We start from the raw sequence: 26,222 nt of genomic DNA, 5'->3' as shown, positions 1-26,222 counted from the left end.
CATAGGGCTTAAGGACTTCAAATTTATAGCTCGCCTTTCCTGTGGAATTACAAATAGTTTGATATTGTACGTCAATGGGTGCATAAAAGTCACAGAAAACAAAACAGGATTTGGACAAGGGTCAGAGAATGAGAGAGAGTCAGCATGAGAGCATCTGTCTTATGTTACGATCTTGGATTTGATTAGAAAATTTTATATTCTGTCAGTATAATCTCTCCAAAGCAAAGTTTGGAAATACCAGTTTGTTTCCTGACAACCGCTGTTTCCATTACCCGGCATACTGGGAGGGGAATGGGAGGTCCAGACTGCCTGGGGAGAAACAGAGCGAACTGTTCCCTATGCTGCTTTCCAGCACTGGGGCATTTCCCCCATGTTGGGGACACTTGTTTCTGACCCACCCTGGCCATTTCCTTCCTATCTCTTGAATGAGTTAAACTCTCAGGGAAATAAAGGGAGAAGGTTTGGTTTAGTAAAAAGAAGAGGGAGCCTATACTGCAAAGGGTAACAGGGCATTCAGATGACATCTACCAATTTTTATACCATGTGGTTTACAATAAATTCCTGCAAGATTGAATATATTATTAAAAAAAACTAACCAACCCTAAAACCAGAAGAAGTATAAGCAAATTTTACAAGATTGTCTGAATTTTAACATTTGAAAAATGGTTTATTTGAAGGATTTTGCTATTTTTAATGATTTTGTATGGCAGTGTCAACTCTAAGTGGAAAAATAGGTGGTCTGGAACGGTGAATATTTTGAGTGAAGCAATAAAAGGAAGTGAGAGCGTGTAAATATTTCATATACCATAATGGACGGATGAGATGATAGTAGACATAAGTCAGAGGTGTAGTCATGACAGACATAAATAAAACAACATCAAACTCACCAGTTTTTAGTGTAAGAGTCACTGGAAGAAAAAAACCCTTATATTGAAGAAATAAAATACAATTGAGGTGGTACCATTCCATGTGACAGTGGATAAATACATGCTTATTGGTCTGACTGCATGATTTATCACAATAATGCTGTTAGTTTAAGAGGAGTTCACCTCAGTCATCCTTTGATTTCTTTAAAAGCTGTAAGGTTTCATTAAAGTACTCCTTTTTTTTCTTTTCTATTTTTTCCTCTCTAAATAAGAATTTCTCCGTGGCTAATTTGCAAATGCCAGTTAAATCATGAGTTTTAATATAGTATTCAGAGAGCTTTTTTTCAAATAAACAGCATTTTATTAATTGTTTTCCATTTTTTTTTCTTCTGCCTCTCATTTCAGAACGGTTTGATCACCACTGTCCCTGGGTAGGCAACTGTGTGGGGAAAAGAAACTACAGATTTTTTTATATGTTTATTTTATCTCTGTCCTTTCTGACAGTCTTTATATTTGCATTCGTTATCACCCACGTCATCCTTCGTAAGTATGCTGGTGAAATCAGATTACGTATGTAACCATTTGCTTGAGTTTTTTATTTTTAAGTTAATCTTTTGATCATTCAGGGTTTATTTATTTATTTATTTATTTATTTGCCTTTTCTCTGAAGCTTCACAATCCCAGTGAGTACCATTCTGGTCTGTAGTACACCCTGGTCATGGTAGTCATTGACCTAGCGCTGGCTTTATCTTAATACAGTGTTAATTTTCTTAATTTTTTTGTCCTTTTATGGATGATTTATTGGAAAAGCAGCACACATACTGCCTAAGTATACAGATAGTCTCATTTTCCCAAAGAACTTCTGTGTGCTTTTTTAACTGTAAGCATGGGTCACTTGCCATCAAAACAGGTAAATTAGTAGGAAATAGGTTGGAGCTATTTTACGCTTTTTGTTGTTTGCTGTTTAGTTTTACATCTTTCTCTACCCTATTTTTAAACACAAGTTACTTTCATTTGCATAGACATTGTGAGAATAACCAATTCATAATGGAGTGAATCAAATAAGCTATAGGAAGATGAATATTCATGAGCTTGAGATTGATTTTTATTTGTATTCTGGATTGGGTTTGAGGTCAACACACTTTTGGGTACTGTCTTTTTTTCCACACACCTAGCAAATTTTGGTAGCTTCTATATGATGATGATGTTCTAATTTATGGTGATAGGTTATATGACTTGTCTTTAAAGATCTTTTGTATGTTGTGTGGGTTTTTTAACCCACTATCACTCAGAAGCTTAAGACTCTTCTATCTTTTCACTAATTATATAGGCTATTGCCTTGAAGAGTATTTCTTTAATCATTTTGGAAATGTGATCTTTTTATTTCTTTGTATTCTGTATTAAAATGGAAACCTGATAGAAGTAATAATTTCAGTTTATAACACATTTATAAAGCTAACTTGATAATGGCAATATTTAGAGAATGTTTTACTGAAAAATATGCCAGATTGTGCTCAATTTCCTAAATTGCTTACACTGTGCAGGGAAAATTTGTATTTTAAAAAGCAGAACTCCTGCTGTTATTTGTGCCTCACAAAAGAGAGGGATACGAGCACTGAGTGGCTCTCCTATAGCTCAGAAATCTAGCACATAAGCTAGAACTAGGGGCACCTAATTTTGAGGGAGTCTGGATCAACAAGTTGCTGTATCTGGCAGTGAGAACATTTCTTATACCCGTTGAAAGAGCAGAGATAAGATGTACATATTGTTTAAAAAGGGAAATGTAATTATCGCAAGAAGAACACTTTCCATTAATAGTTAAATCTTTACATTTATGTGGGCTTACACATGCACACCATTTGCATTTAAGAAGAAGGAAGCATGTGTTTTTTTCTGTCATCTTACTTTGCTAGAATTCAGTAGTTGAAAACATTACCAGTCTGACAATGTAAAGCTACTTTTGAAGCTAGCCTACCTTTATTTCACAAAGACTACAGTGCTTTTTTTTCTTTGATAATTCATATGCTGAAAACTAATATTATGCCACTATTTCACATTCTGTATGTCAAGTAGATTTATCCAGTGGACTTTAAAGTGTCCATGTCTAATTCTAAGTATGAATTAGACAAAGAGCAGAGAAATTAATTGTGCCTCTGTGTGGTTGAGAAGCACTTTAGTATTGTGTAGGTGTTACAGATAATGTATAGGAAATGTTAAATGCTGAATTGTCTAAGTATATCAGCTGTAGAATGTTCTTGCTATGGAGATTTATCTACCTTGGATGAGACAGGAAAAAAATCATTAGTTCTAAAGATTGGTTGGTCCTCAAAGGCAATGGGAGCAGGTATGAATTGTGATTAGTTCCTCAATGTTTATTTGCTACATTTGAGCTTCAAGCCCAGCTTTCAAATTTATCTACCATATTCTTGACTGTGTCCAAAAAAAGCGTTCTTTACAAATAAGGTTTTCTTATATCAATCACTCTACTCTCTCTGTGCCTACCGTGCTTCTAGAAGTCCTCATATCTACCTTTCTAATAGTTACTCAACTATTTTTATTCTGTTTTGCAGTCCTGCCGTTCTTCAGCTAACCAGTAAGCAGGATTCTCAGTTACTTAATCTGAACCCTTGCACTTGGCATAGAGTGAAGCATGTTAGTGTGTCTGAATTAAGTCTCAGTTTTTAGACTTGGGTCTATGATCTTCCTTATGTATTTCATATCAGTCATCCATATGTGGTTCCATAAGTCCTGGCAAAATTCTTGATTCTAGAGGAAGTCCTGCTGACTTAGTCAAATCCTGTTCTTAGCTTTTCTGAAGATAATCCTAGGAGGATTACCTTCAGCAACACTTTATTCTAGATGCCCTGTGTTAGACTGAATGTCTTCTGACAATATTCTTTTAGGAAGGACTGGGGGATATTTAGAGCAATTTGTAGGCGTTGACGTTAAAAAAAAAAAAAAATAAAAAAATCCCTTTTGGTTCATCCTAATAGGGAAGTTCCTGCTCTGACATTGTTGATTACATAGGAAACCTATTTCGGTTTTGTTTTTTTAAATGTCTCTTGATTTAGACAAATTTTTGAAATTCATGTCATTTTTTAATACATCTTGCCAGCTGGCATTTTTATAATTTTGGTGGGCCTAAGTGGTGATGAGATATGAGATACATCTTAACTTTTTTTTTTCTGTGACTTTCTGAGGCATTCACTAGAAATTTGCCCTTTTCAGGATTATGAATATGTGCACATGGTATTACTGAAGATGGTAAAATGAATTTGTAAATCAGATACTTTAAAGGTCTTGTCTTGCAAGATTTCCTTCCATCTCCCCAAGCTGAAGACTTTTTCAGTAGTAGTGTCTGTCTTCACAGTTGCTCAGCTCTGTTTGAGGCATCAGTATTTTAACTGTTTGTTGCAGTGAGGAGCCCTCCCCTTCTGATGTATTGGGAACTGCTTGGAAAAGTATGACCAGCAGTAGGGAATAGAGATCACACCTACCTGCTGCCATTGCCATTAAGGATCCTAAAAATAGTAAGAAGGTAGGGGAAGTTCCATTAGTTTTGTGCCATGAGGCTAAGAACCAGTTATAAGAGTCTCAAAAGGGTCAGAAATACAAGGTAAGTAACTTTCCCTTTTTAATGGCAAACAGGAAAATTGACCAGGCAGGTCTAGAGAATATATATGTGTATACGCACAAACATATATATTTTTTTCTTATTTGTTTTAAAGACAAGATTCCTCTTTCTTCATAAAAATCTTCAGATGAATTCAGCTAAGAGGAAAATTTTTGCTAATTTCGGCCTGATGGCATTTAAATCACTTAAGTTATACAGTAAAATGCAAACTAATTGCCTATAGCTATATGACATTAAGTCAGTTTCTACAAACTAATTCTCTTGTTGCAATCAGCAATTTGTCAAATTACCCTTTTTGATTAATATCTCATGGTTGTGGAACCCAAGTGGATGCTTCTGTATCTCTAGTTCATTGGATCATGCTGCTCTTGAGTGCTTTTCAGTAGTAGATATTCTCTTACTTGCCCAGAGGCAAGAAGCACCTAGTAGAAAAACCTTCTGTGCAGGTGCAATAGGAGCAGGATTACAGTCTAGACAACTTTGGCTGCTTCCAGAACAAAGGAGGGAAAGTTCAGAATCTGGGTTTATAGAATAAATTTTCCAAGTTAAAGAGTTACTCTGTAAAATAGTATTTCAAAACAAAAAAGTAGCTTATAATTTTTTGTTTCCATATTAGGTCTGAAAAGAACAGGGATGATCAGAAATCTTGTTCATGGGAAAGTATGCATGTATCAATTTGGTATGACTGAGAAAATATCCTGCAGATGTTAGACCTGATAACTTACCCAAGGTTTTTTCCATGTTGTTGCTGCTGAGCAACATATTCTCAGATTCATATTAGTAAAACTATTCTATGATTATTTGGTTGATCTTCAAATATTAATTGTGTTAACTATAGTGAAAACAGCTTGTAGTCCAATTTCTTACTCGGCTGGTAATTTTGGGTTCTATTTCTACAGGTTCTCAACAAACAGGGTTCCTCAATGCCCTGAAGGACAGTCCTGCAAGATATCCTTTCACTGAAACAAATTGTAGATCTTGTTGCAAAATAACATCTGAGATGTGTTTTTGCTTGTTTTCTTGCTGTTGTTGGATATGTGCATTTGGGACTTTATCAGTTAATGATTTCATCACTTCCTGCACAATAGGATTTCTCACCACATGTTGGAGGTAGGAAAGAGACTATAGCCTGGGGTGGTTTTTATTCTTCATCTTTTGCAGAGTAGTACTCTTGACAAAGGTCTGTAGTTTCTATGTGTGATGGAAATATGCTCCATATATTTGTGATGGAATTCTTAAATATATCTCACACTATACTCATACTGTGGTTTCATTTAAAATATTCAGTAATTCTTCTGCTTTTACAACAGAAAGCATCCAGAATGGCTGATTCTTGTCAGAATAGAAAAAGTAGATTGTGGAACAACTGAAACGATAAGCTGTCCCTGAAGAGTTCAATTCCTGAATGTATTCTTATGTTGATTTACTGTTTTTAGAGAAGTTATTTTCAAGTATCAAGTTCTGTTAAGTTACATAAAAGTATATACATGCATACACAGGGACTACTATTGTTCAGCCTGGAGAAGAGTCTGGGGAGATTTCATTATGGTCTTTCGATATATAAAGGGGGCTCATAAGAAAGACATAGACTTTTCAGCAGGGCCTGTAGTGACAGAACGAGAGACAATGTTTTTAAACTGAAAGAGGGTAGATTTAGGTTGGCTAAAGAAAATTTTTACAGTGAGAGTGGTGAGACTGGAACAGGTTGCCCAGAGAGGCTGTGGATGCCCCATCCCTGGGAATGTTCAAGGCCAGGTTGGATGGGGCTTTGAGCAACCTGGTCTAGTGGAAGGTGTCCCTGCTCATTGCAGGGGGGGTTGGAACTAGATGATCTTTAAAGGTCCCTTCTGACCCAAACCATTCTGTGGTTCTATTCTGTAAATACTCCCATGTTCTTTTTATCACTTCACGGCAGCTTTCTGTATATTTTCAACTTGGTGAGAGTGGAAAAGGCTCCTTCTGTCTGAAAGCAGCTAACATAATGTGAAGCTGACATAACTACTGTTTAGTTTCTCCCTTACATTTCTGTGTGGACTGTAAGCTTCCCACTCCTTATGTGTACATTTTGAATGGTTTGTGTCTCAATAAACAGTTTGCACCTCTCACAAAGATACTATAAAAAAAATTCTTTCTCATACTTGTGCCGAGGAAAAGTCTTTTGTCCATTGTGCCTCACACAGTTTGCTCTTTTCCACAGAACAGTAGGAAGCAAAAACTCTGTCATTCGTAGTTGTGCATAAGGACAGACATCTCTTTCCAAGTAGTTTTTCCAACTGTCAGATTCTCTAAATTCTGCAGATACAATTTTGTGTGTGTTTGTGTGTGTGTGTGTGTGTGTGTTTTCATCAGGTAGAGTAACTGAGCTGTAAACTCCCTTTTTAAACAAAGCCACTGTTCAGATTTTTTTTTTTACAAATAATTTTAGAAAGCACAAACAGTTTTAAATAGTGAAACAATAGCTTCCAATTAAAACAATTACAGTCACTTCTTACAAAAAATTATTCTTTCAAACTATTTTCAAACTGAGAATAGCTTTCAATTGTCTTTAAATCAAAAGGTAATTGATTATGCATTTGAGGATCCTTGTACAGGAACAATGGGCTGCTTATTCATAATTTGTATTCAGAGATGTGCTGCTTTGAAAGGCTCAGTAGTGCATCTTGTAGAAATGGCCTGGTTTGATTGTGATAAGTTGGACAATTTAATAGCTTGGCTACAGTTCCTGACAGTAAAAAATTAAATTGTCCAAATAGTATTGGGAATGCTACTTTGGAGCAAGCCAGTCAATTCAGGCACAGAGAACATTGCCATTTCTATCTTGCTAATAACCCCGTGTGAGATACCAGGGGAGTGTTATACCATATTATGCTAGTAGGTTATATTTTATATTGAGAATTTTTTGCGTTTGGCTTTTCATTAATGGACTCATGTTTAATTTATGGAGTCATGTTAATCTAACATAAACCACCCCTGCTGTTCTAGAGGTCTTTTTGGATCTTGGAGAACCAAAAGAATTCTCTTTCTTGGGGAAAGAAGTCCCTTTCAGTGGGGAACCAAAAGAGGTCTTGAACTGAAAGAAATGCCCTTTTTTTGTCAGTAGGAATTACGGGGGGGGAGAAACTCACTTTTCAGGACTCTCTTGAGTGTAATCGTGGCAAGGAACATCCTGTTAGTGGTGTGCTCCGTCATCTGATGAGGTTGCAGGGAGCCCTTCTCCCTCTAAGGTTCCCCTTTTCTGATCGGGTGATTCTTCCTATTAGTCTTGGTGTATAGACTCTACCCAACACTGCTCATCTACAGCCTTCCTTATGGTTTCTACCCTCTCAAAGCCCAGTTTGTGTTTGGGCTGTTTCCTTCTCTTACACCTTTCTGAACCCTCTGATAACAACAGTCTACTTCCTTATCCATTCTCCCTCATTCTCCTTGCTTTAGTTGTGGCTGTTGCACAGTCAGCTGAGACTGAATTCCTATCTTGTGTTGGTTTGACTCCACATAGTTTGAGGAGGAGATAAGAGGGAGAGAGTAGTGAACATGCTGCTCAGCAATGCACTGTGGTCATCCTGCTGCTTTTGAGGCAGATTTGCTTAGAATGCAAATGGCTTTTTTCTGGCTTTTAAACCACTCTGAGTGAAGTAGATTCTAGGGGAAGTTATACAGACAATTCAGGTATTTCCCAATTCATTAGGTGAAAGCAGACCTGCAATACAAAACTCTTCACTGTTAACTAATATTAGGATCATTTATTGCAAATACTTACATCCATCCATGCATTTTTCCAGTCTGTGTGTCTGTATAAATGGTGAGGAGCTGTCATATTTCTCTTCTATTGACAGGTTCAGCAATAAGGATGTTTTTGTATGTTTTAAGGCTCTGTCCTTGTTCTGGAATATTTTGAGTTGATGTTGTCTTGGAAACTGACTTCACTAAAGGTTGATATATAGATAATTTTTATCCTATTCTTTTCCCATTTTCTTGTTCCTACTGTTTTGTTATATCTATTTTTCTAGGAGCCAAAGCCTTTTCTGATGTTGATTCACATTCTCTAAAAAAAATTCACTATTGAAGTGTTGTAGTAAATATCATTCTTAAAGCAGATGTATTCTGAGTTCATGGCTATTGTGTGTAAATAAACTATGGCAGAAAGCCTTCTGTAGAAAGTTGCTCTTTATGCTTGGTTATATAAAGTTTAGAAGCAGCTTTATTGTCTTATTTCTGAGATGATGGCTCCTTTAGAGGTAAAGAAATGATGTAAACTGTAGTAACTATGCAACACTGAGTGTTGACTGACTTTCCTAGTATACCAATCTCACTTTTAAACCCTGGTTACTGCTTTATGGCATTTGGGTTATGCAGTTTCTAAGGAGTGAAAACACAGGCAGTTTGAACAGTTCTAGTGGTGCGCACACACATGCACAACCGTTGCTACCCTCTTGGAGGTGTGGGTGCTCTTGCTTTATGTGTACCTGTGCTACTCCCTACAATACACAGGTGAAAAAGCACCCCATGAGCTCACATACGCGTACCTCAGGTGCAAGTCCCTGTATGTCAGACCCCATACTGGCAGTCTGCTCTCTGGATGCACACTACCAACAGCATTTGACAGGGAGGGTGCTCTGTCTGGGCTAGGCAGATGCCAGCAGAGTCTTGTGGCTGTACCAAACGAAGTTTTGCCTGCTGCTGTTCCTACTTCAAGTTCTCTTTTGCCATTTTTTGTGATTTTCTTACAATTCGGGCTGATGCCTCCTCCTGCTACTGTTTAATAGCAGTACAGTGAGTTGGGAGTTGATAGTCTTTCTCTTTCACATGGTAAGTTTTGGGCAAATGCTGCTGAGTTTTGAGTATTCAACCCCACCCCAACTATTTACACTCACAGGCTTAACAGTTGTTATCCAGGCCATTTGCCAAGGCTGGGCCATTCAGGCACCCCCACAGTTGTAATGTAGAATATATCCAGTTATTAGAGGGACTTGAGAGAGCAAGTGGGCTTTATATTTTACCTGGGCTAGTGTACTTTGCTAGTGTTAGGATCCCTATCAGCATCTTAACTTCAGGAACAGAAGAAAGACAGGAGTGTCTAGCAGTTAGAACATATGACTGAGATGCAGTTTACTCGGTTGTTGTTGTTGCTATACATATAAGCACAGATCTAGAACCCTTAGTCCTGGCTCAAGACTCCCATTGTGCACTAAATATTTGTACAAACTTATCTGTTCAGTCTTTGCTATTCAGCTAGCCTTGGGGTACCTCTCTTGTGTTTGATCTTCCCCTCAGCCCATCAGAACTGTTATTTACTGTTACTTATCAATTTGCCTTAATACAATCATGATGACTTTTACAGGGTGAACATGAAAATATGAATTTCAGCAGTTAAGATCAGAACCACTCATCAGTAGTTTCTAGCCTTTTTCAATCTGCAGACCCTTAAATATTTGCTACTGTAGATGCTATTCAGTGGCCTGTACACTAAAGCCTACTTGACAAGAGGCTTGCTTTTCTGAGTTTAATTTTTGCTGACCCCTTTGAAGTACCCCAAAGATCTCAAGGGACTTGTGGACCGTAAGTTGACTACCCTGAATTTTGTGATTATAACTACTTGTTATTGGATATATTTTTTTTTTTCCATTTGTATATATTTCCTTGACTTTCAATTACTGTGCTGGAAGCTGTGGTGTGTTTTTTCTCAGTATGGTCCATTGTTGGCCTCTCAGGTTTTCACACGTATTTGATCAGCTCCAATCAAACAACAAATGAGGATGTAAGTTCATAGTATATTTCTACATATATGTTTCTAAATAGTAATGAGGAGGTTTTTCTCTGTTATTCTGAGAGAAGTCATACCTGCCTGCATAATTTTGTGAATGCCTCAGTAGGAAAGAAGGAAGTAACCTGATCATGCTTGATTTAAAATATCAGAAGAGATCTTTTGGACTATATTTGTTGTGGCTTGTAGATGTGCTGTTACATAGTGTGTCCATTATGATTTACACCCACAGGACCAGTGTCTTGAAATAGGAAAATATAGAAGAGGAGAGACAAAAAAACAAGTGTATTTTATACAGTAGAAAAATTACTAAATAATTTTCAGTATCTGTTTTTCACTGGGAGTCCTAAATATTCTTTGACTCAAAAATTGCTTACTGTAAAAATTGCAAAGTGTGTTGAATTCTCAACACAAAAATTTCATCCTTTATTTTCTTTTCCTTTAAAATTTCTTTTCCAGTCTGAGATCTAAAACCTCTGACAAGGAGTATATCATTAACTTAAACGTCAACTTTCTCATTTCTACAGTTGTAGTATTTTGCACATAGTTTTCCATTGTTTTGGTGTGGAATTATGTTTAACTGTGTGTGGAGGCTTCATGTGTGTCCCCCTAACTAAAAGAAAAAATACAAAATGAATGAAAGGAGAAAATAAAAATAGGTAGCTAAGGGTATAGAAAGCTCATTGGAATTTAGCAAGTAATCTAACAAATTACTGCAAGCTTAAAATTATTTTATTGTAATTTTCTGTTGCACCTTTTTTCATAGGTGTCTGGAAAATATAATAGTAGCATCTTTGGGACTGTCAAGCACATGTTTTGCTATTGTTTAAGGTCACAGTTAAAATTATAAATTTTACAATAAATACCAATCAACCAGAAAAAAACTTAACAAGCAGGCTCACAATGAATTGTGCCTCAGCATCAAGTATCTGAGCATGTAGCCTGACTTTGAAGAAATCTGCCTCGTCAGTAAGACGGTTGAGATGCTCTGGTATTGCTCAGTTATTAGGTTTAGGCCAACATTGTCTCTCTAGGTGGACCCAGCATGCTTTCACTATACCCCCTTCCCTCAAATGGCTCTTGTGGATTGTTGAAAGTCAGATAACAGCGAACTGCAGGAGTGTAACATGTCTGAATTTCAAGTAAACTATTCAGTAATTTCATTTAAAGCATACATTTCCAGTTGTATACAGTAAGACATTTTACTCAGGCTCTCAAGTATCTCACAAACAGAAAAGCAAGACTAGCTAAAAGAAAATGCGGTATGTTCTAAAAGGTAGAAATGAGTGGAGTTGCTTCACAATATTTTGCAGCCATTTGTGAACTTTAGGGCAGATAATGTTGTGTGGTATTGCACAGCTTGAGAACTTACCCAAGAGTATGGAAAAGAAGTGCTCTATTGCTGGCTTTAATGGTATGTTGCAATTGAACCTCTTCTGTAGAACATGCTGTAATATTTGTAAAATTAAGCTTAGACCATTATGTTTAGATGCTAAAATTCGTACTGTGACTATATTGATCCTTTGAGATTTTGGGTTGTCTAGATCTATGGAGGTAAAGCATGTGCTTCCTTGTAAGATTTTAGGGTCCAGCCTTTCATAACAGCCCAAAGCTCTAAGCTGTTTGGAAAGTGTGATCATGGGTTTTCTCTGGTCTGCCTCTGATATAAGTAGCATGTTGCTGCTTTGGTAACCCTTAATTTGCCTCAGCCATTTTCTGTATTGTATTATGCGTGATACATCTTTTTCATATCTCTTCAGATTAAAGGATCATGGTCAAATAAAAGAGGTAAAGAAAACTATAATCCATACAGTTATGGCAACATCTTTACTAATTGCTGTGCTGCACTCTGTGGGCCCCTCTCTCCAAGGTAAGAGTATCAAAAATATTGTTAGTATAAATGAAGCCACGTGATTATTGATGAAAAAAATATTCTTATTGCTTGAGTTTACTCAACAAAAATAAAGCTTTGTTTTACTGTCCATTAGAAGCTTTAATTAAGTTTTTCTTCAGTAGTAAAGCGATAAGTTGGCAAATTGTGGTTAAACTAAGTTAGTCATCAGATCCAGTAAAATGTATTTAAGGTTGACATCTGAAATGAAAATAAACTTGTTTATCTGTTGTTTGAACTTTTGCCACTGCAGTTAAAAACTTCTAGCAGTAAAGGATTTCTACTAGTTAGCTGTTGCATGATGGGTGATTTGAAAGTTTGTTAAGCTCTTACATATCTAACAAATGTGACATGAGTTTAGGAGAGTTTAGGAACCTTAATTCTACAACTAGCCTGATAATTGTTCATTTTTGTCTTTTCATTCTGAACCGCTTTATTTAAATGGACAGTAATTCTTCTTTATTTATACTACTGTTAACATATATACGTTAAGCTGAATTTGGTGGTCTTACACTGAAGCAATTCCAGAGAAAGCTTAATGGATTAATTTTTGCTGCATACATTTTCACTTTTGAAATTCAAAATATTTGTATATTCAACGTTGCTGATGGTTTTTCAGCTTGAACAAAATATAATACAGAGCTGAGACTAGAGAAATAAAACTGGCAGCTGGAAGGACTTAATTCTCTTCTTATTCCAATGCTAAGTGGTTAGATAGTTGGTGTACTACATGTACAATAGAGGCCCAGTTCCTCTGTAGACAGTGGCTGACATCTTGTAGATTATTTTTGTGGCATACTCATCAATAGAAGCTGTTTTGCTTTGTCTGGAATTATGTAGTTACAAATCTGAACTATTGAGAAGGAAGAAAGTAAGTGACGTTATAGTCCAGTGGCTAAGGTGTTTCATTGGAAGTGGGATTTCTGTCTTTGCTATTATGAATATCAGAGGTGGTTCTTCTATGAGCAGTCAAAGGTCAACAGGAGAGACTGACATCTTTTCCTAAGGAGGAGACTTAACTGGGTTAAGATTTCCACATACTGGCTTAAGACTGTAATCCCTGTGGTGAGCAAGAGTAACCCTGTCTCTGCTTCCTGCCTATATGGATGGTGCCTGAAGCCAACCCTTTAATTTTGCCATTTTGCTTTTCATAAAAGTATGTGACAGAAAATCTCATTGCCATGCTTCAAATTCTTTTGTTTGACTCCAAATGGAAATCTTTATTAACAGTATTTGAAATAGCAGTTTAGGCTGATACAAGTAGCAGCACACAGGCTTTTTAACATGCTTGTTTTAACAGAGTTTGTACATTTTTTCCTAAATTCCATGTAGCAACATAATTTATTTAGAAGCTGAAGTATATGTAGAATTTCTGCAGGGAGATATTTTGTGACGAATGGTAAAAATTTACTAACTGTAAAATGTAAAGTATAACATTGCTTTTTTTTACTTTTAATCTCAGCTGTGTCCCAAGTCACTAAATATTAATTTTTTTCCCTTAAATTCTGGTAAAGTGGCTTAGCAGCAATTACAGCTTAAAATTCAAAATGTTCAATTGCTTTTGAGAATGGAATGCAGATTAAGAGAGGATCTGTAAATAATCCAAACTTTTCTCACTTCTGTAAAAGAACATGTTTCTCATTTTTAAACCTATGCTAGCAAATTCAGAATGCATTTTACATGTCCTCAACAGTAACTTTCAGATCTTCAATTGTTCCATAGCTGTCAGCATAGGTCTAACTAGTGTTCTGGTATAATAAATCATATAACTTTAAGCATCTGATTTTTAAGGAGTGCTTTCCACATGGCAGATTGTAATCTCAGTGGTTTTCTAAGTGTTTTGAATGTACATAAAAACCTGTTCTGCAGACGTTTACAAGTAAAGCTTAAACTGGTCTCCAAATCATGGAAACCTCATTGACTTTGGAGAAGGGAAATGCCTTAGATTTTTCTATGCATCCTGTTCTTATCTTTTAAAATTGAAGCCATCTTGACCCTTAGTGAATTTAGAGGTCCTATAAATCAGCAAATAAAACCAGTTCGGTGCTGACTTTAGCTCTCAGGTGTCTTAAGGCATTCCTGTCATTATATCTTAGTAGCTGGAACTATAAACTCTACAGTTAAAATTTGATATCCTGTGGTAAAATTTGTAGTTTTCCAGATGGGAAGTAACATTGTTCAGGACACAGGAAAAAAATATTTTGGCCTGTGATTCAAAATGTATGGAACTATTATTGAAACTTATATCTAATTAAAAAAAAAAAAAAAACAACAACAAAAACTTTGAATGCGTTGAAGCATAAACAGTTGAAAAGTTTGGGGTTTTTTTTTGTATGAAAGTGATATAAGCTAATACACAGGTAGAATATAGTACTTGGGTCTGTACATTCAGCTTTTTCTGAGTATTAACTAGCAGAACCTAAGTGAGGTTTATAGTTCTCAGATTGAGAGTAAAATTGTATGTGGAATTTTAGCAAAATCTTCAGCTAGGTCAGATTATTCCATTCTAATTTTTTTATAAACTTATGTAGATTTTTACTTATTTTTATTAATTTCTCCACAAAACATTTTCTTATATGGAAATTTTATGAGTGCATCACTTTAAGATTAGTGGAGCACTATAAGCAGTGTTAAGTAGCTGTCATGAAACACCTGACAAGTAAGTTGTCTGAAACAAAGTTCCTCTTTCTTTCTAAATTTTGTGATAAAGTAGCTTTAATTTAGAGGTGTGGAAACTGATAACAAAAGAACCTTCAAAATAGATAGTGATTCAGAGTGCACTACAGAGTTTTGTAATTTGTTTTCACACCTGTGGTTTAAAACTCTTGGGTTTTGTGGTACCTGCTGGTAAGCTTCTAAATCTTTTGCCTATGACAAAAATCTAGAAAAGTAGCAGTACATATGACTATGTGGCGGGTAGTATTACAAGGAAACAATTACCTTGCTGATGAGTAAAAATGAAGTCTTGTACTTCAGTTGAATAAAAGCAGACATTTGAAGGTATTGGCGAGGTATTAAGGTCTGTTGCATGACAGAAAATTTTCCTCTTTCTTTTTATCCAGAGGAGATAGTTATTGATCAGAAATATCTCTAACACTTTTTCTTTATTTTGATTATTCCTTAGCTTAATTGATAGAAGAGGATTTATTCAACCAGATACACCGCAATTAGCAGGACCATCAAATGGCATTACTATGTACGGGGCCACACAATCTCAGAGCAACATGGTAGGAATCATCCCATAGTGTTGTTCATCAAGATTCCTGTGAATGTTTTCCTTCTCCACTTTCATGTGAACTAATCAAGTAATAACTAACTGGATACAGCTGACACTCTGGGTGGAATGACTTGTTTATTAACAGTAAAGAAAAAAAAAAACCCAAGGCTCTTTTAAATGTTTGTTTCACACAGTGTAATAGTTATTGCTCATGGATTATAAAAAAAGAGAGGCTTTTCTACACTGTTGATTTATTGAATATACTGGCATTTTGGCTTGTACTGTTGAAACCTGCTGTGTTTTGAACTGGAATATTCAAGTATCATGGACTTGCTCTGGTTCATCATTTTCCAGCTAATTGTTATTTGTATGGCACTTTCTTCATACTCTATTTCCTTCTTTGCTTGTACACTTCAGTTTTGCATAGACTAATGTGTTTTAAAAAGCAAAGATGAACAAAGAGGAGTTTCTAGGGGAGAAGTATGTTGAAGAAAGAGCAGGAGGACACTGAACTTCCAATGAACAAAAAATGGCAACTGGATTGTCACAACAAAAGCTTTTAAACATCTTTGAAACTGTGCCAATAGTTTTTACTGTGGTTTTTTGCTGGTAGCATTGGCTATCATAATGGAAGATAAGATTTCCAGTGCCAAGAAGAAGAGAGTAACTGGAAAGAGATCTTTTTCCAAAGGCAAGCATCTTACATATGTGCCTATTTCTGAATTGTTATCCACATATCTTCATATTATGTGGGTTCTAAGACTTTGTCAAAGAAGCCATGAGTTATGGATGCTCTCCCTCTGCCAAAAAAGAGGCGGCCACAAGGCCTTCTGACGTAATTCAGCCTTGCTTTTGAACAAAAGAAGAAAAGACTCACTCTTCCCAGACAGATTAGTTTTAGTGTCACTGATAAACTGACATAAAAATTTTGCTGTAGTTCCTAAGCTGTTTTTACCTACTATTTTGAGGATTAAATAGAAGATTGGTTAGATTCCTTAATGAGAAAATGTATTAGAGACACAGTATTAACTCTGAATCTTTCATGAGGTGCAGTTGTGCAGAACAAGGTAATGCTCCATGCAAATTTTACTCAAAGAAAATGTAACTCTGAAGAGAAAAGGTTTTTTAAAGAGAGAGAGAATGAGAAAGCAAACCTTAGAAATAGCCTAAAGTCTTTCAGGGATTACCCAAACTTTCTGACTCTGTCAGGGCTTCTTATTTGTGAGGATCATTAACCCACAGTAAGTCCCTGGCATTAAATTATCTTAACTTTACAAGAATTATACTTGCATTATAAGAAGACACTATCATTATTACTAGATATTAATGAGAAAATCTTGTGCCAGTTTGATAGAAAATTGACTAAATTTGTCTCTAGAAATGGAGAGATCTGTTATGGTATTACTTTAAGTCAAGCAGCTAACTGTTATGATTTTAGAGTTTAATACCTGTAATTATGCAAATTCTTTAAGGATTTGAACTTCTTATATTCTAGAACATCACGCTACTCTAGCTGGGAAAGGCTTGGGTTCTTTAACAGTTATCAGAGTCACTTGGAAATGTGCAGCTTTCATTCCTGAAAATGATGTCTCAGAAAAAGCTTGGAAAAAGTAATAACGTCGTATTTGCTATGGAGGAATATCTTTAAGACTGTGATGCTACTTTTCTCAGGGTATTATTGCTGGTCTATGTTCAAGACTGATTGGCTTCCAGTGGCAGCTGGCTATCAGCATTAAAATTTCTCCCTTGAGCTTTGTTGCAAACTGTTAAAGACCTGCTTAGTTTCCCAGTCTCTCTAGCACTATTTTCCCTGTTTAAAATCTTGCATTCTTTCCTGAGTTGTTTGAAGCATAAGAAATTATAAATTCATTTCGTGCTGGCAACAATGCAGTGGGACATAACTTTGCCTCTGATTTGTTCTTGTTTCACATCTCCCTTTTTCTGTGTTCTGAGGTCAACATTTTTGCTCTTCTCAGTAGACTCTCTGCCTACTTTAAGGTTCTCATCTCTTCTATCTCATAAAGCAGCAAACAACAAAACTGATTTCCCTATTTCACAGTTAAGATCTCAGTCTCATCCACATAACAGACTTTCTTTTTTCCTACCAAAATTAATTCACCTTACTGCTAGCTTAGCTGTTTTCAGCCATTCTGTTCAGTTACCAGATTTCCTGTTCCAATTTAAATGTAGACAGAAATAATCAAGTCATCATTCTATTTAAACCTTTTTCCCATGAAGTGACCCCTAGTACTTTTCCAGGCTTTACAGTATCTGTTTCTCTCAGCTTTTTTCCCAGTACACAATCTTAGATTTTTCTGAAGAAGTTTGGGAACAGGAGCACTGGGAACACCAGCCATTCACTTGTTCTCTGCTGAAAAGGACGGTGGAAGATTCTTGAGTGAAAGGCAGTGGAGTACATTTTATGGCAGAAGTAAAACAAGGCATGTGGCATCCCATTGTCTGGTTTTTTTTGGTTGGGTTTTTTTTTAGAGGAGGAATTTCTGCAAGATTCTCCTGAATCCCTCTTGCTATAAGTTCAGACACAAACATCAAGATTTCCTTTGGTGATTGATGGTTTAAATAATAGACTAGCTCAAGCCCAAGACTCCAGTGGAAGCAAGACAGTAAAGGGAAAGTCTTTGTGGAAGAAAAGGTTTCCTTTTTACCTTGTGTCGTCACTGACAAAGGTTAGGCAAAAGATGGAATATGATTCAGTCTTCCCTTCTGGAAGGTTACACACCTCTTGGGAAAATGCCAGAGGCATAAAATGAAAAAAGCTTTCTTGGAGCTGAGGCAGGTGGACCACGAAGAACTGGCAAGCTTGAAGGGGATGTATCTGGTACTGCAGCTTGTATTATTGTGGTTTCAGATAAAGACAGACAAAGTGAAATCCGTTGACTTAAGAGCGTGTGTAGGTCATACTCTTAGTCCATAAATGCTTTTTAAAAGGCAGAGGTTTAGCCATTTATATGTCATCAGAGATAATTACACTATTTTAGCAAGTTTAACACTTTTGAGTGCAGGAAGTAACTTATTAGAAATCTGAAGTGCAGTACACCTTTATGTTGTGTCTCCTTGGCTTTTATTCCAGAATGCATTACATCTTCTTGTCTCTACATTGAATCTTAATGTCTAGATATTATACTACTTAATCCATATAGTGTGCTAAAATGTCTCTCCTGCCCATTGATATTAAAAGGAAGATTTTAGTGAGCATCTTCTCTCACACTTGTCTTCTCTTATTCCTTCCCTTCCTTCTTTCCTTTCTTTCTTTTTCCTTCCCTCAAATCTTTTACTCAGTGACTTGTGTCTTTCTAAATAGAATCCCTGTGCCTCACCCAACTAGCCTCTCATTATTCTTTAACTCTTTCTGGGTTGCTTAGTATTATATCCTGCTTTCATTTATTTTAATACATCTTTCAGCATAGCATCATTTTTGCATTTAAGCTCAAAATAAATATCAGGCTAAGTTTAAACTTGCCAGACACTTGTTATCAGTGCAATACATTATCTCTTATTCAGGATACCATTTGTGGGGCACTATTTTTGTATTTAACAGCTTTTGTGGTAATTTTGCCTTTGAGACTTTGAATATTTCATATAGGAGCTACCCTACTCGTGCTAGTGACTCGGTTTGTCACAATCTCAGAAAGTCAGGGTTGTTGCTATAATCAATGCTTCACAGACCCATACTATGATTTTATTTTTTCTCGATCTTATAAAAGAGCTTTTTCTCCTGTTCTCTCCTTAGTACCTCCGTTATTTTACTAGGAGCTGAAGTTGTGTTTACTTTTTTGAAGGCTGGAAGCACATGTAATTATTTTTTTCCTGGTACATTCCCAGTGTTTTTAATCTCTTTTCCAATATAATTTGAAATTAATCTGCTAAATTCATTAGCCGGCTTCTTAATATCCTTATCCATGTGACAAGCATGGTCACATGGAGATCATGATCTGTAGAGGTGGTATTTCTGAAGTATTTCCCTATTGCATTTTATTGCTGATTATTTTTACAAGCTCTTCATTAGTTTGATTGCCCAAGTATCTCTCTTCTCATTCTTAAGAATTTTTTTTTATGAAACACAGTATCTCACCCATTATGAAATCATAATTTTATCTGTATTTCATTCTTTCTCTTTAAGGTTTATTTTCTTTGTATTCTGAAAAAAGTTATTATTTCACCATAAACCCATCAGCTACCATTACCTAGACCTGCACTTCTGTAGTACTTAGCTTTCTCTTAAAAGAGTTGGTTCTTGGGTTTTGACGTAGGGTATTTTATTCTTTAGTAATCCATTATGAAGAAACACAGAATGTATCTCACTCCATGCACTTTTTTTAGAGGAATTAGTTTTGTTTATTTTTACTATGATGTCTCTAGGAATTCTCTAATGCCTTATAAAGTGATAGATTTTACTTCTATCTGCCTTTGTGTCAGGACGGGTTTATTTCTTTGTTTTTAAAAAATTCGCTTGTACTCCTGTGTATCTAGGCATCTCTTCTTCAGTGCTTAGGTAGTTCCTTGTGTGCCAAATTCCCTTATTTCCAGTTCTCCCTTTCCTTTCCTTTCCTGGATGCAAATTCTTTAGTTAGAATGTTTGTTTTCTTCTGATACGTACCACTTAAAATTGTAGGAACCATAATAGTGCATGCGCAACATTCATTAACAGTGAGACATGCGGGAAAGTCCTCTCCCAAATGTTCACATGTGTATTTCTAGCACTGATCTGGAAACAGGAATCCAGCTTATCCAGGGAATATTAACTCTGAGCATCCTAGCATACTTTTTCCTTTGCTTTTCATATTCTCATTATTAGGAGTAAGTATTTCTGTCATGACAGTAAAAGGACCAGCAAGAACAGGAGCCCCACTTTGCTGGGAGTTTTACAAGTGTGTTTCCTTGTCTATTTACTGTCATACTTCACAAGTATAATTTATCATTGCCTAAAATGTAACTTAGGGCTCTTATTGAGTCAACATGACCACAGTCAAGGTTGATAGAAGTTTTTCATTAAAGCATTTTACTTCATTGTTAAAATGGGTTAAGGGCACATGCAGTAAATCAAATTCAGCATTTTGCTTTGGGTTGAGATAAGTTTTAGACGAAATTCTTTTGACTGCGCATATTTACTGCATTTTTGTTCACATCACAGAGCACTATCAGAGCACATGAACTAGATATCTTTCAGAAGGTGTGCTCCCAGAATGCACCCAGTATGCACTAACCATTCACAGACATTCAGTCCACAAAAACAAACAGTAGCTAGTCTGAAGTAAAATCCCTGGGACAGGTATAGTTTCCCCTTTGGCTTCAGAAGCGTTTCTCTTCATAGATTACTCCTGATGCACTGCACTACTTGCTAGTGGAGCCATTGACTTGGTGGGGTTTGTGGCTCAGTTGTTGCACAGTATCTGCAATATCATGATTTTGCGTGTGAAGTCCTACAGCTGTTGGGAACAGTTATACAGCTCCATCCCTCCACTCTTTACCCATCTATTGTATCCGTCTACTATGGTATTTCAGCATCCTTTCTGTTACTTATAGAACTGTCATTCAGTGCTGTCAGTATCATCCAAACTTCTTGTTTGTACTTTATTCAGAGATGCTGAGATAATTCGACTTGCTTTTCTCCATCTTCTGAGAACTGTAACAATTCTTCAATGTTACTAGTGTTTAGAAAATTTTTAACAAAGTTAATTCAAAATTCAAAGTAAATAATCTCTGGCTTTGGCATTTGAAATGTGAAAAATATATTGCCGTGTACAACAACTATGTTAACATGTATGTTTTGTGTAGCTTAGAAGAAAATAAGATTTTCTTCAGAAAAAAAAGAAAAATATTGTTTCCTTAGTTGTTTGTATTTATTGTTTGTGAAATAAACACAGAATTTTAGGTTTTGTCTAATTTGCTTTAATTTGTGCCTTTTGATGTGCAAATAAATATAGAGATGGCTAAAAAATTCTATGCACATATGTAATTGAACTTCTGTACTTGTAGAACTTATTAAACTTGTCTTACCTTCAGAATCTGCTGTTCCTCTGAAACAGTGGAAATTGTAAGTGGGAAAGAAAATCAGTAGATCTGAAGTAAGAAGGTACTGGTGGAATAATTTCTACAGTAGATTTTTTAGCTATTTAGATTTCAGTGCTTGGCTTCCTTTTTTTGTTACAATCATAGGCTTTTTTATTTCATTTCAAATGCTGGCATTGAATAATTCATGTGATTAGTAGCTGTTAAGACTTTTGGCCCTACATTTCATTTAGTTAAGAGTGAAATATGGAATCAAGGAAAAACCACCATGCCAGCCCTATAAACAAATCTGATATTCTTGTTCAGTTTTGTGTTGGCTGTTTAGACTCAAGAATGGTCTACCTCTATAGTATGTGTTGTTTTTATCAGGTGTTTTTGAGAGCTTCATTGAACACATCTACCTTTTCTAGTATAGACCCCACTCTAGTTCACTTTTGAAAACTGTTGACAGCCTGTATTTTCCTAAGATATTTCATGTTGATCACTGTTAAATAGAACAAAAAAAAAGAAAACCTAAAATGTATCTGAATAAAAGGAGAGGCTTTAGGGAACTAAGAAGTGCATGAAAATGAAGGAGAGATATACAGCACCTGGAGTAATTTTATAACACTCTGTTTAATAGAGCTTTATGAGGCTACTTTACCTTTTCGATATTGATTCAGTTGAAATGCACTAGAGTTCAGTAAGAAGAAAATGAATTCAGGCTATACAACGAGTTCAAGTAAATTACCTTCAGCTAATTTAAAGCTGCGTACTTGTATTGCCTGGAACACATTAATGATTTCCTTTTGAAGATCAGTCCTGAAGCTTCACAAAAGCAATAACTCAGCTGCTAACACTATTTGTTTTCAGTGTACCCCAGTGGTTATAGGCATTCCTTTGTTATGTAACATGCTCTTTGGCGATCACTTTTCAGATAAGATGGATTTTGTTGGTCTTTCTGAAGTTTGAAAATTCATTTAGCAGATTTTTAAGGTCTGCATAGTAAGGCTGGTTGAAAGGCTGTAGTTTAATTGAAATAAGCAGGTGTGAATAACAGTGTATTAATCAAGAATGAGTTATTCACACTGAATTACTAATTGAAAGCTTGACTTTAAAAGATGCTGACAGTTTTCTTCTTAGTATGGTACTTACACAAGGTTTTGGCTTTAATCTTGTGAGTAATCCCTCTGAAATGATATGGGACCACTTCGGTTGTTTGGCTGGGGCTTTTCATCATTTTGTGGGGGAAAAAATTGCTTCCAACATATATGAACTCAATTTACGTAACAGGAATTTAGTGCATTTATCTTTCTGAAGGTGTGTGTATTGGAAAACATGTAACTGAGTAAGGATCGGACTTCTGCCTGTCAAAAAGTAGTTGGTCTAGGAGTCCTAAACCACTTAGACACGTTTAAAATACTGCCTTTCTACTGTGACCAAGTAGTCTGCTTGCACACTTGCTGCATGTAAAGTGTGTGCATCCATCATTAAGCTATTCAGTGGTGGAATTGGAGGACTTGAAAATATCAGAGAAAGCATTCATAGTGATGGTTTTCATCTACACTAAAGGAAGCAAAAGTCTTTGTGAGTTTGCATAGAGTGTATCACAGTGGCTTATTAAACTCAAATGGGCATTTTAGGGAATTGTTGTAATGTTAGTAGCAGTGGTTATGATCAGGAATATCTTGAACAGATGTTGGATTTGTAATGTCTTTCAGTAATTTGATAATAGATCAAAGAAGTCAGTCATAAAGCAGAACATATTGCTTTAACAGAATCCTTGAAATAACAACAGTGAATAGGCATGTCTTACCTCTGGATATATTTCTTTTTATTCTGCTTGCCTGCTTTCAAATTTTCTTAGCTGCATTGGATATAGAGTTGTATTCATTGACTGTAGTGTTTCTCTTGCACAGCAGAACAGTAATATGGCAAATGAATCTAACAGGATTTTTAAAATCTCTAGGTGTTATAACTGATCAGGCTATGAATTAAATATATATTGTCCTTGGAAGCTCTCAAAAATCATGCCAGTTTGTGTTAAAGAAACTTAATTTGGCAGCAGGTATACTACCCACTTACCTAGCTGGACATTATTGAAACACCTGCCTGTCTTGTCATCTCAAGGAATGAATGATAATTTTGTATAAACAGTTCTTAGGAATGATGTAGAGCAAAAGCATTCCTGGTAATACTCACTGAACTTAATTGGATTTATATAATTCTGAATTTGGCTTGTTATTGTGAAAGTGTTTGCCAGAAAACTTGTGTTTTGTACCTTGATTCTTCACATTGTCAAATTAATCAAGAAACAGCCTAAAAATCATGAAAGTAGATATCAAATTAATGCATCTGCAGTGCTGCCTAATTTCTACACATCCTCTAGAGTATTGCGAATAAAGTTGTGAATATTCTCTAGAGTGTATATATAATGTATTAAATGGGGCGGGGGGAGGATTTTTGCTCATAGAGGCTGTATTGTCAGCTATATCTTTATAAAATCACCTGCATCAAAGGAATTCTTGTTCTGGAAATCTTCTGTAGCACCTTAATTCCTACATGTGAAGACCAATTTAAAAAAGACACTTGCCTAGTGTTTTTGAATTTGGAAAGATGCTTAGATTATGCTTTTTGGCCTGTGTCCGAACTGCTAGCTACTGTAGGGTAGAACAAGTAGCGTGGAAGTGATTCACCTCACCCGGAACTAGAGAGGTTTTGAGGTGCCTGATGCAGTTAGTTACACGTGGACTGTGCAGCTAGGCTTTCCAAATGGCTTCTAACAAGAATAAGCAAAGCATTTGAATTACAGTACTCACAAAATATTATATTAAAGGTTACCAAAACCCTCAAGTGAACACTAAATGTTTATCATAATTTACTTCAATAGCAATATGAAGCACTGGCTCAGTTATGCATGCCTTTTTTTTTTTTTTTTTTTTCTTCCTGGGCAGCATGCAATGGGATTTTTGGGTGGCTAACCATGGAATGATACTAATGGCTTTCTTTTTTTTCTCTTCACATCCCATTCTTTTCCATACCTTTTTATCCATTTTCTCCCTTTTTTTCTCTGTTTTGTTTGCCTTATATGATTTTGACACCCTTCCATTCTACAGTGTGACCAAGATCAGTGCATTCAGAGCACTAAATTCGTTTTGCAGGCCGCTGCCACGCCCCTGCTACAGAGTGAGCCAAGCATAACTAGTGAAGAGCTACCCTTACCAGGAAAGACTACTATCAGTGGGCCTTGTGCAACTCTAACTCTAGGGCAACCAACACCACCATCTTCTATGCCAAATCTCACATCAGATACAGGTTTGACAGACATGATACCATTAAAAGAGGAACACGAAGGTCATCAGTTTCTCACTCCTGAAGAAGCTCCATCACCCCCTGGGATGCTGCCAAGTGGAAGTCCTATTACACACAGCCATACAATGCACATCCTGAGTCTAGCCAGCCAGGATTCACTGCATGAAGACTCAGTACGTGGTCTCGTGAAGCTTAGCTCAGTTTGAACAGCTTTTTTGAACATTGCACCATTTCTTGGTGTCTATACAAATCTCTACTTAACAGGAATGACACTGCAGTACCACTTAAAGACTTCATAACATGCCTATAATGGAAACTTTAACACATAATGGAGTCTACTAAAAAGACAAGTTATTTTTTCAATGGAGCTATGACATTTTTCTGACCAGATTGTTAATGGTTATGCTTTGATGGTGACTGCATTTTATTTTTAAACAAAACCAGAAACGGTCAATAATCTTGTTTCCTGAAGCTTGGGGTACAGCAAGTTGGAAGTCAGCCTGTTACAAACACCATGTACAGTACAAAAGAGAGAGATTCTTGGATGTAAGTGTCATGCTCTGTGTTCTATGCTCTTGTAATACACACTTGTTAAGGCTTACCACACTTGTGGCCAGAATGATCTGCACTTACATGTTATGCTACTAATATTTGAGATAGAAAATTACCATTCCATTTGTTAATACAAAAAAAAAAAAAAGACTGCAGGTATGGATTTGCATGCCACGCTACAGTATGTGTTACAGTGGTGTTGGTATTAAGAGAAAGTGCTGCTTTTTTATTTGTGACTTTCAAAGTGCTGTTTCATTTAAAGACAGTGCAACAAACAAATTAATGGACTATATTATTTTTTCAATTTATTAAAGTTTATTTTAAATTAATCAGTGGTGCCTAGAAGATGGAGAATTACTGATTTGATCATGTTGCATATCATTTAACCTTCTGTTTAAGTGTTTAGAGTGAAGTATTGTGTTGTGCCATACCATGAGATTCTTCCACTCCCTAATGTGATACAATTACCTGTGGACCTCCAATAAAATGACATCCTCTATTTCTTGGACATGTGTACAGTTATCCTTGCACAGTTTTCCTGGGGTGAGAGGGGGAAGTCATGACTTGTTGACATAGTTTGTAAAGATTTGACTGGAATATGTTTACATAATGAAACTAGAGCTATGGAGAAAGAGCTGGTTACAATTGCTTCAGCATCTTTTATGGTTTTGAGATGTGTATTGGTTCCCATAAGAAGTCTTTATTTGGAAACAGCAGAGTGAGCCTCTGCTTGGACTGTAATTCTGTGTTCCTCATCATATGGCTAAAGGGTGAGGGGCTTAAGATTCAAGACAAAGACAGGCAGCTTAGTGAAGTAATCTTAAACGGGTAACAATTGACTGTAGCCACCCCCGGCCATCATCTTTCATTTGTATTTGTCCTTTATTATTTTAGATGGAAGTCTTGATTTCATAGAATATCCTTCTGTGCTTTTTTTTAATTTAAGAACAACTAAAAGGTTAAAGAGATTTTTATAATTT

The 26,222-nt window shown here is 36.0% G+C and overlaps 1 protein-coding gene across 4 annotated transcripts in view; it reads left to right on the top strand.

Annotated features, from left to right (window-relative positions):
* ZDHHC14 (zDHHC palmitoyltransferase 14) overlaps window positions 1–25,750 on the top strand; it is a 113,490-nt gene extending 87,740 nt beyond the window's left edge. For 2 of the 4 annotated variants that reach the window (XM_075035927.1, XM_075035926.1), the window contains exons 4-9: window positions 1,272–1,409; window positions 5,400–5,448; window positions 10,153–10,255; window positions 12,022–12,131; window positions 15,277–15,379; window positions 24,495–25,750. In XM_075035927.1, the coding sequence (XP_074892028.1) occupies window positions 1,272–1,409; window positions 5,400–5,448; window positions 10,153–10,255; window positions 12,022–12,131; window positions 15,277–15,379; window positions 24,495–24,896 (905 nt within the window). In that variant the 3' untranslated portion in view covers window positions 24,897–25,750. The remainder of the gene's footprint in view (window positions 1–1,271; window positions 1,410–5,399; window positions 5,449–10,152; window positions 10,256–12,021; window positions 12,132–15,276; window positions 15,380–24,494) is intronic. The other 2 variants (XM_075035929.1, XM_075035928.1) reach the window with 1 other exon arrangement.
* Window positions 25,751–26,222: the final 472 nt, after the last annotated feature.

The sequence above is a fragment of the Buteo buteo genome, chromosome 9, assembly GCF_964188355.1.
Source record: "Buteo buteo chromosome 9, bButBut1.hap1.1, whole genome shotgun sequence".
Classification (NCBI taxonomy): Eukaryota; Metazoa; Chordata; class Aves; order Accipitriformes; family Accipitridae; genus Buteo; species Buteo buteo.
Note: the sequence above shows the minus strand (reverse complement) of the source record. Positions and strands in the feature narration are given on the sequence as shown.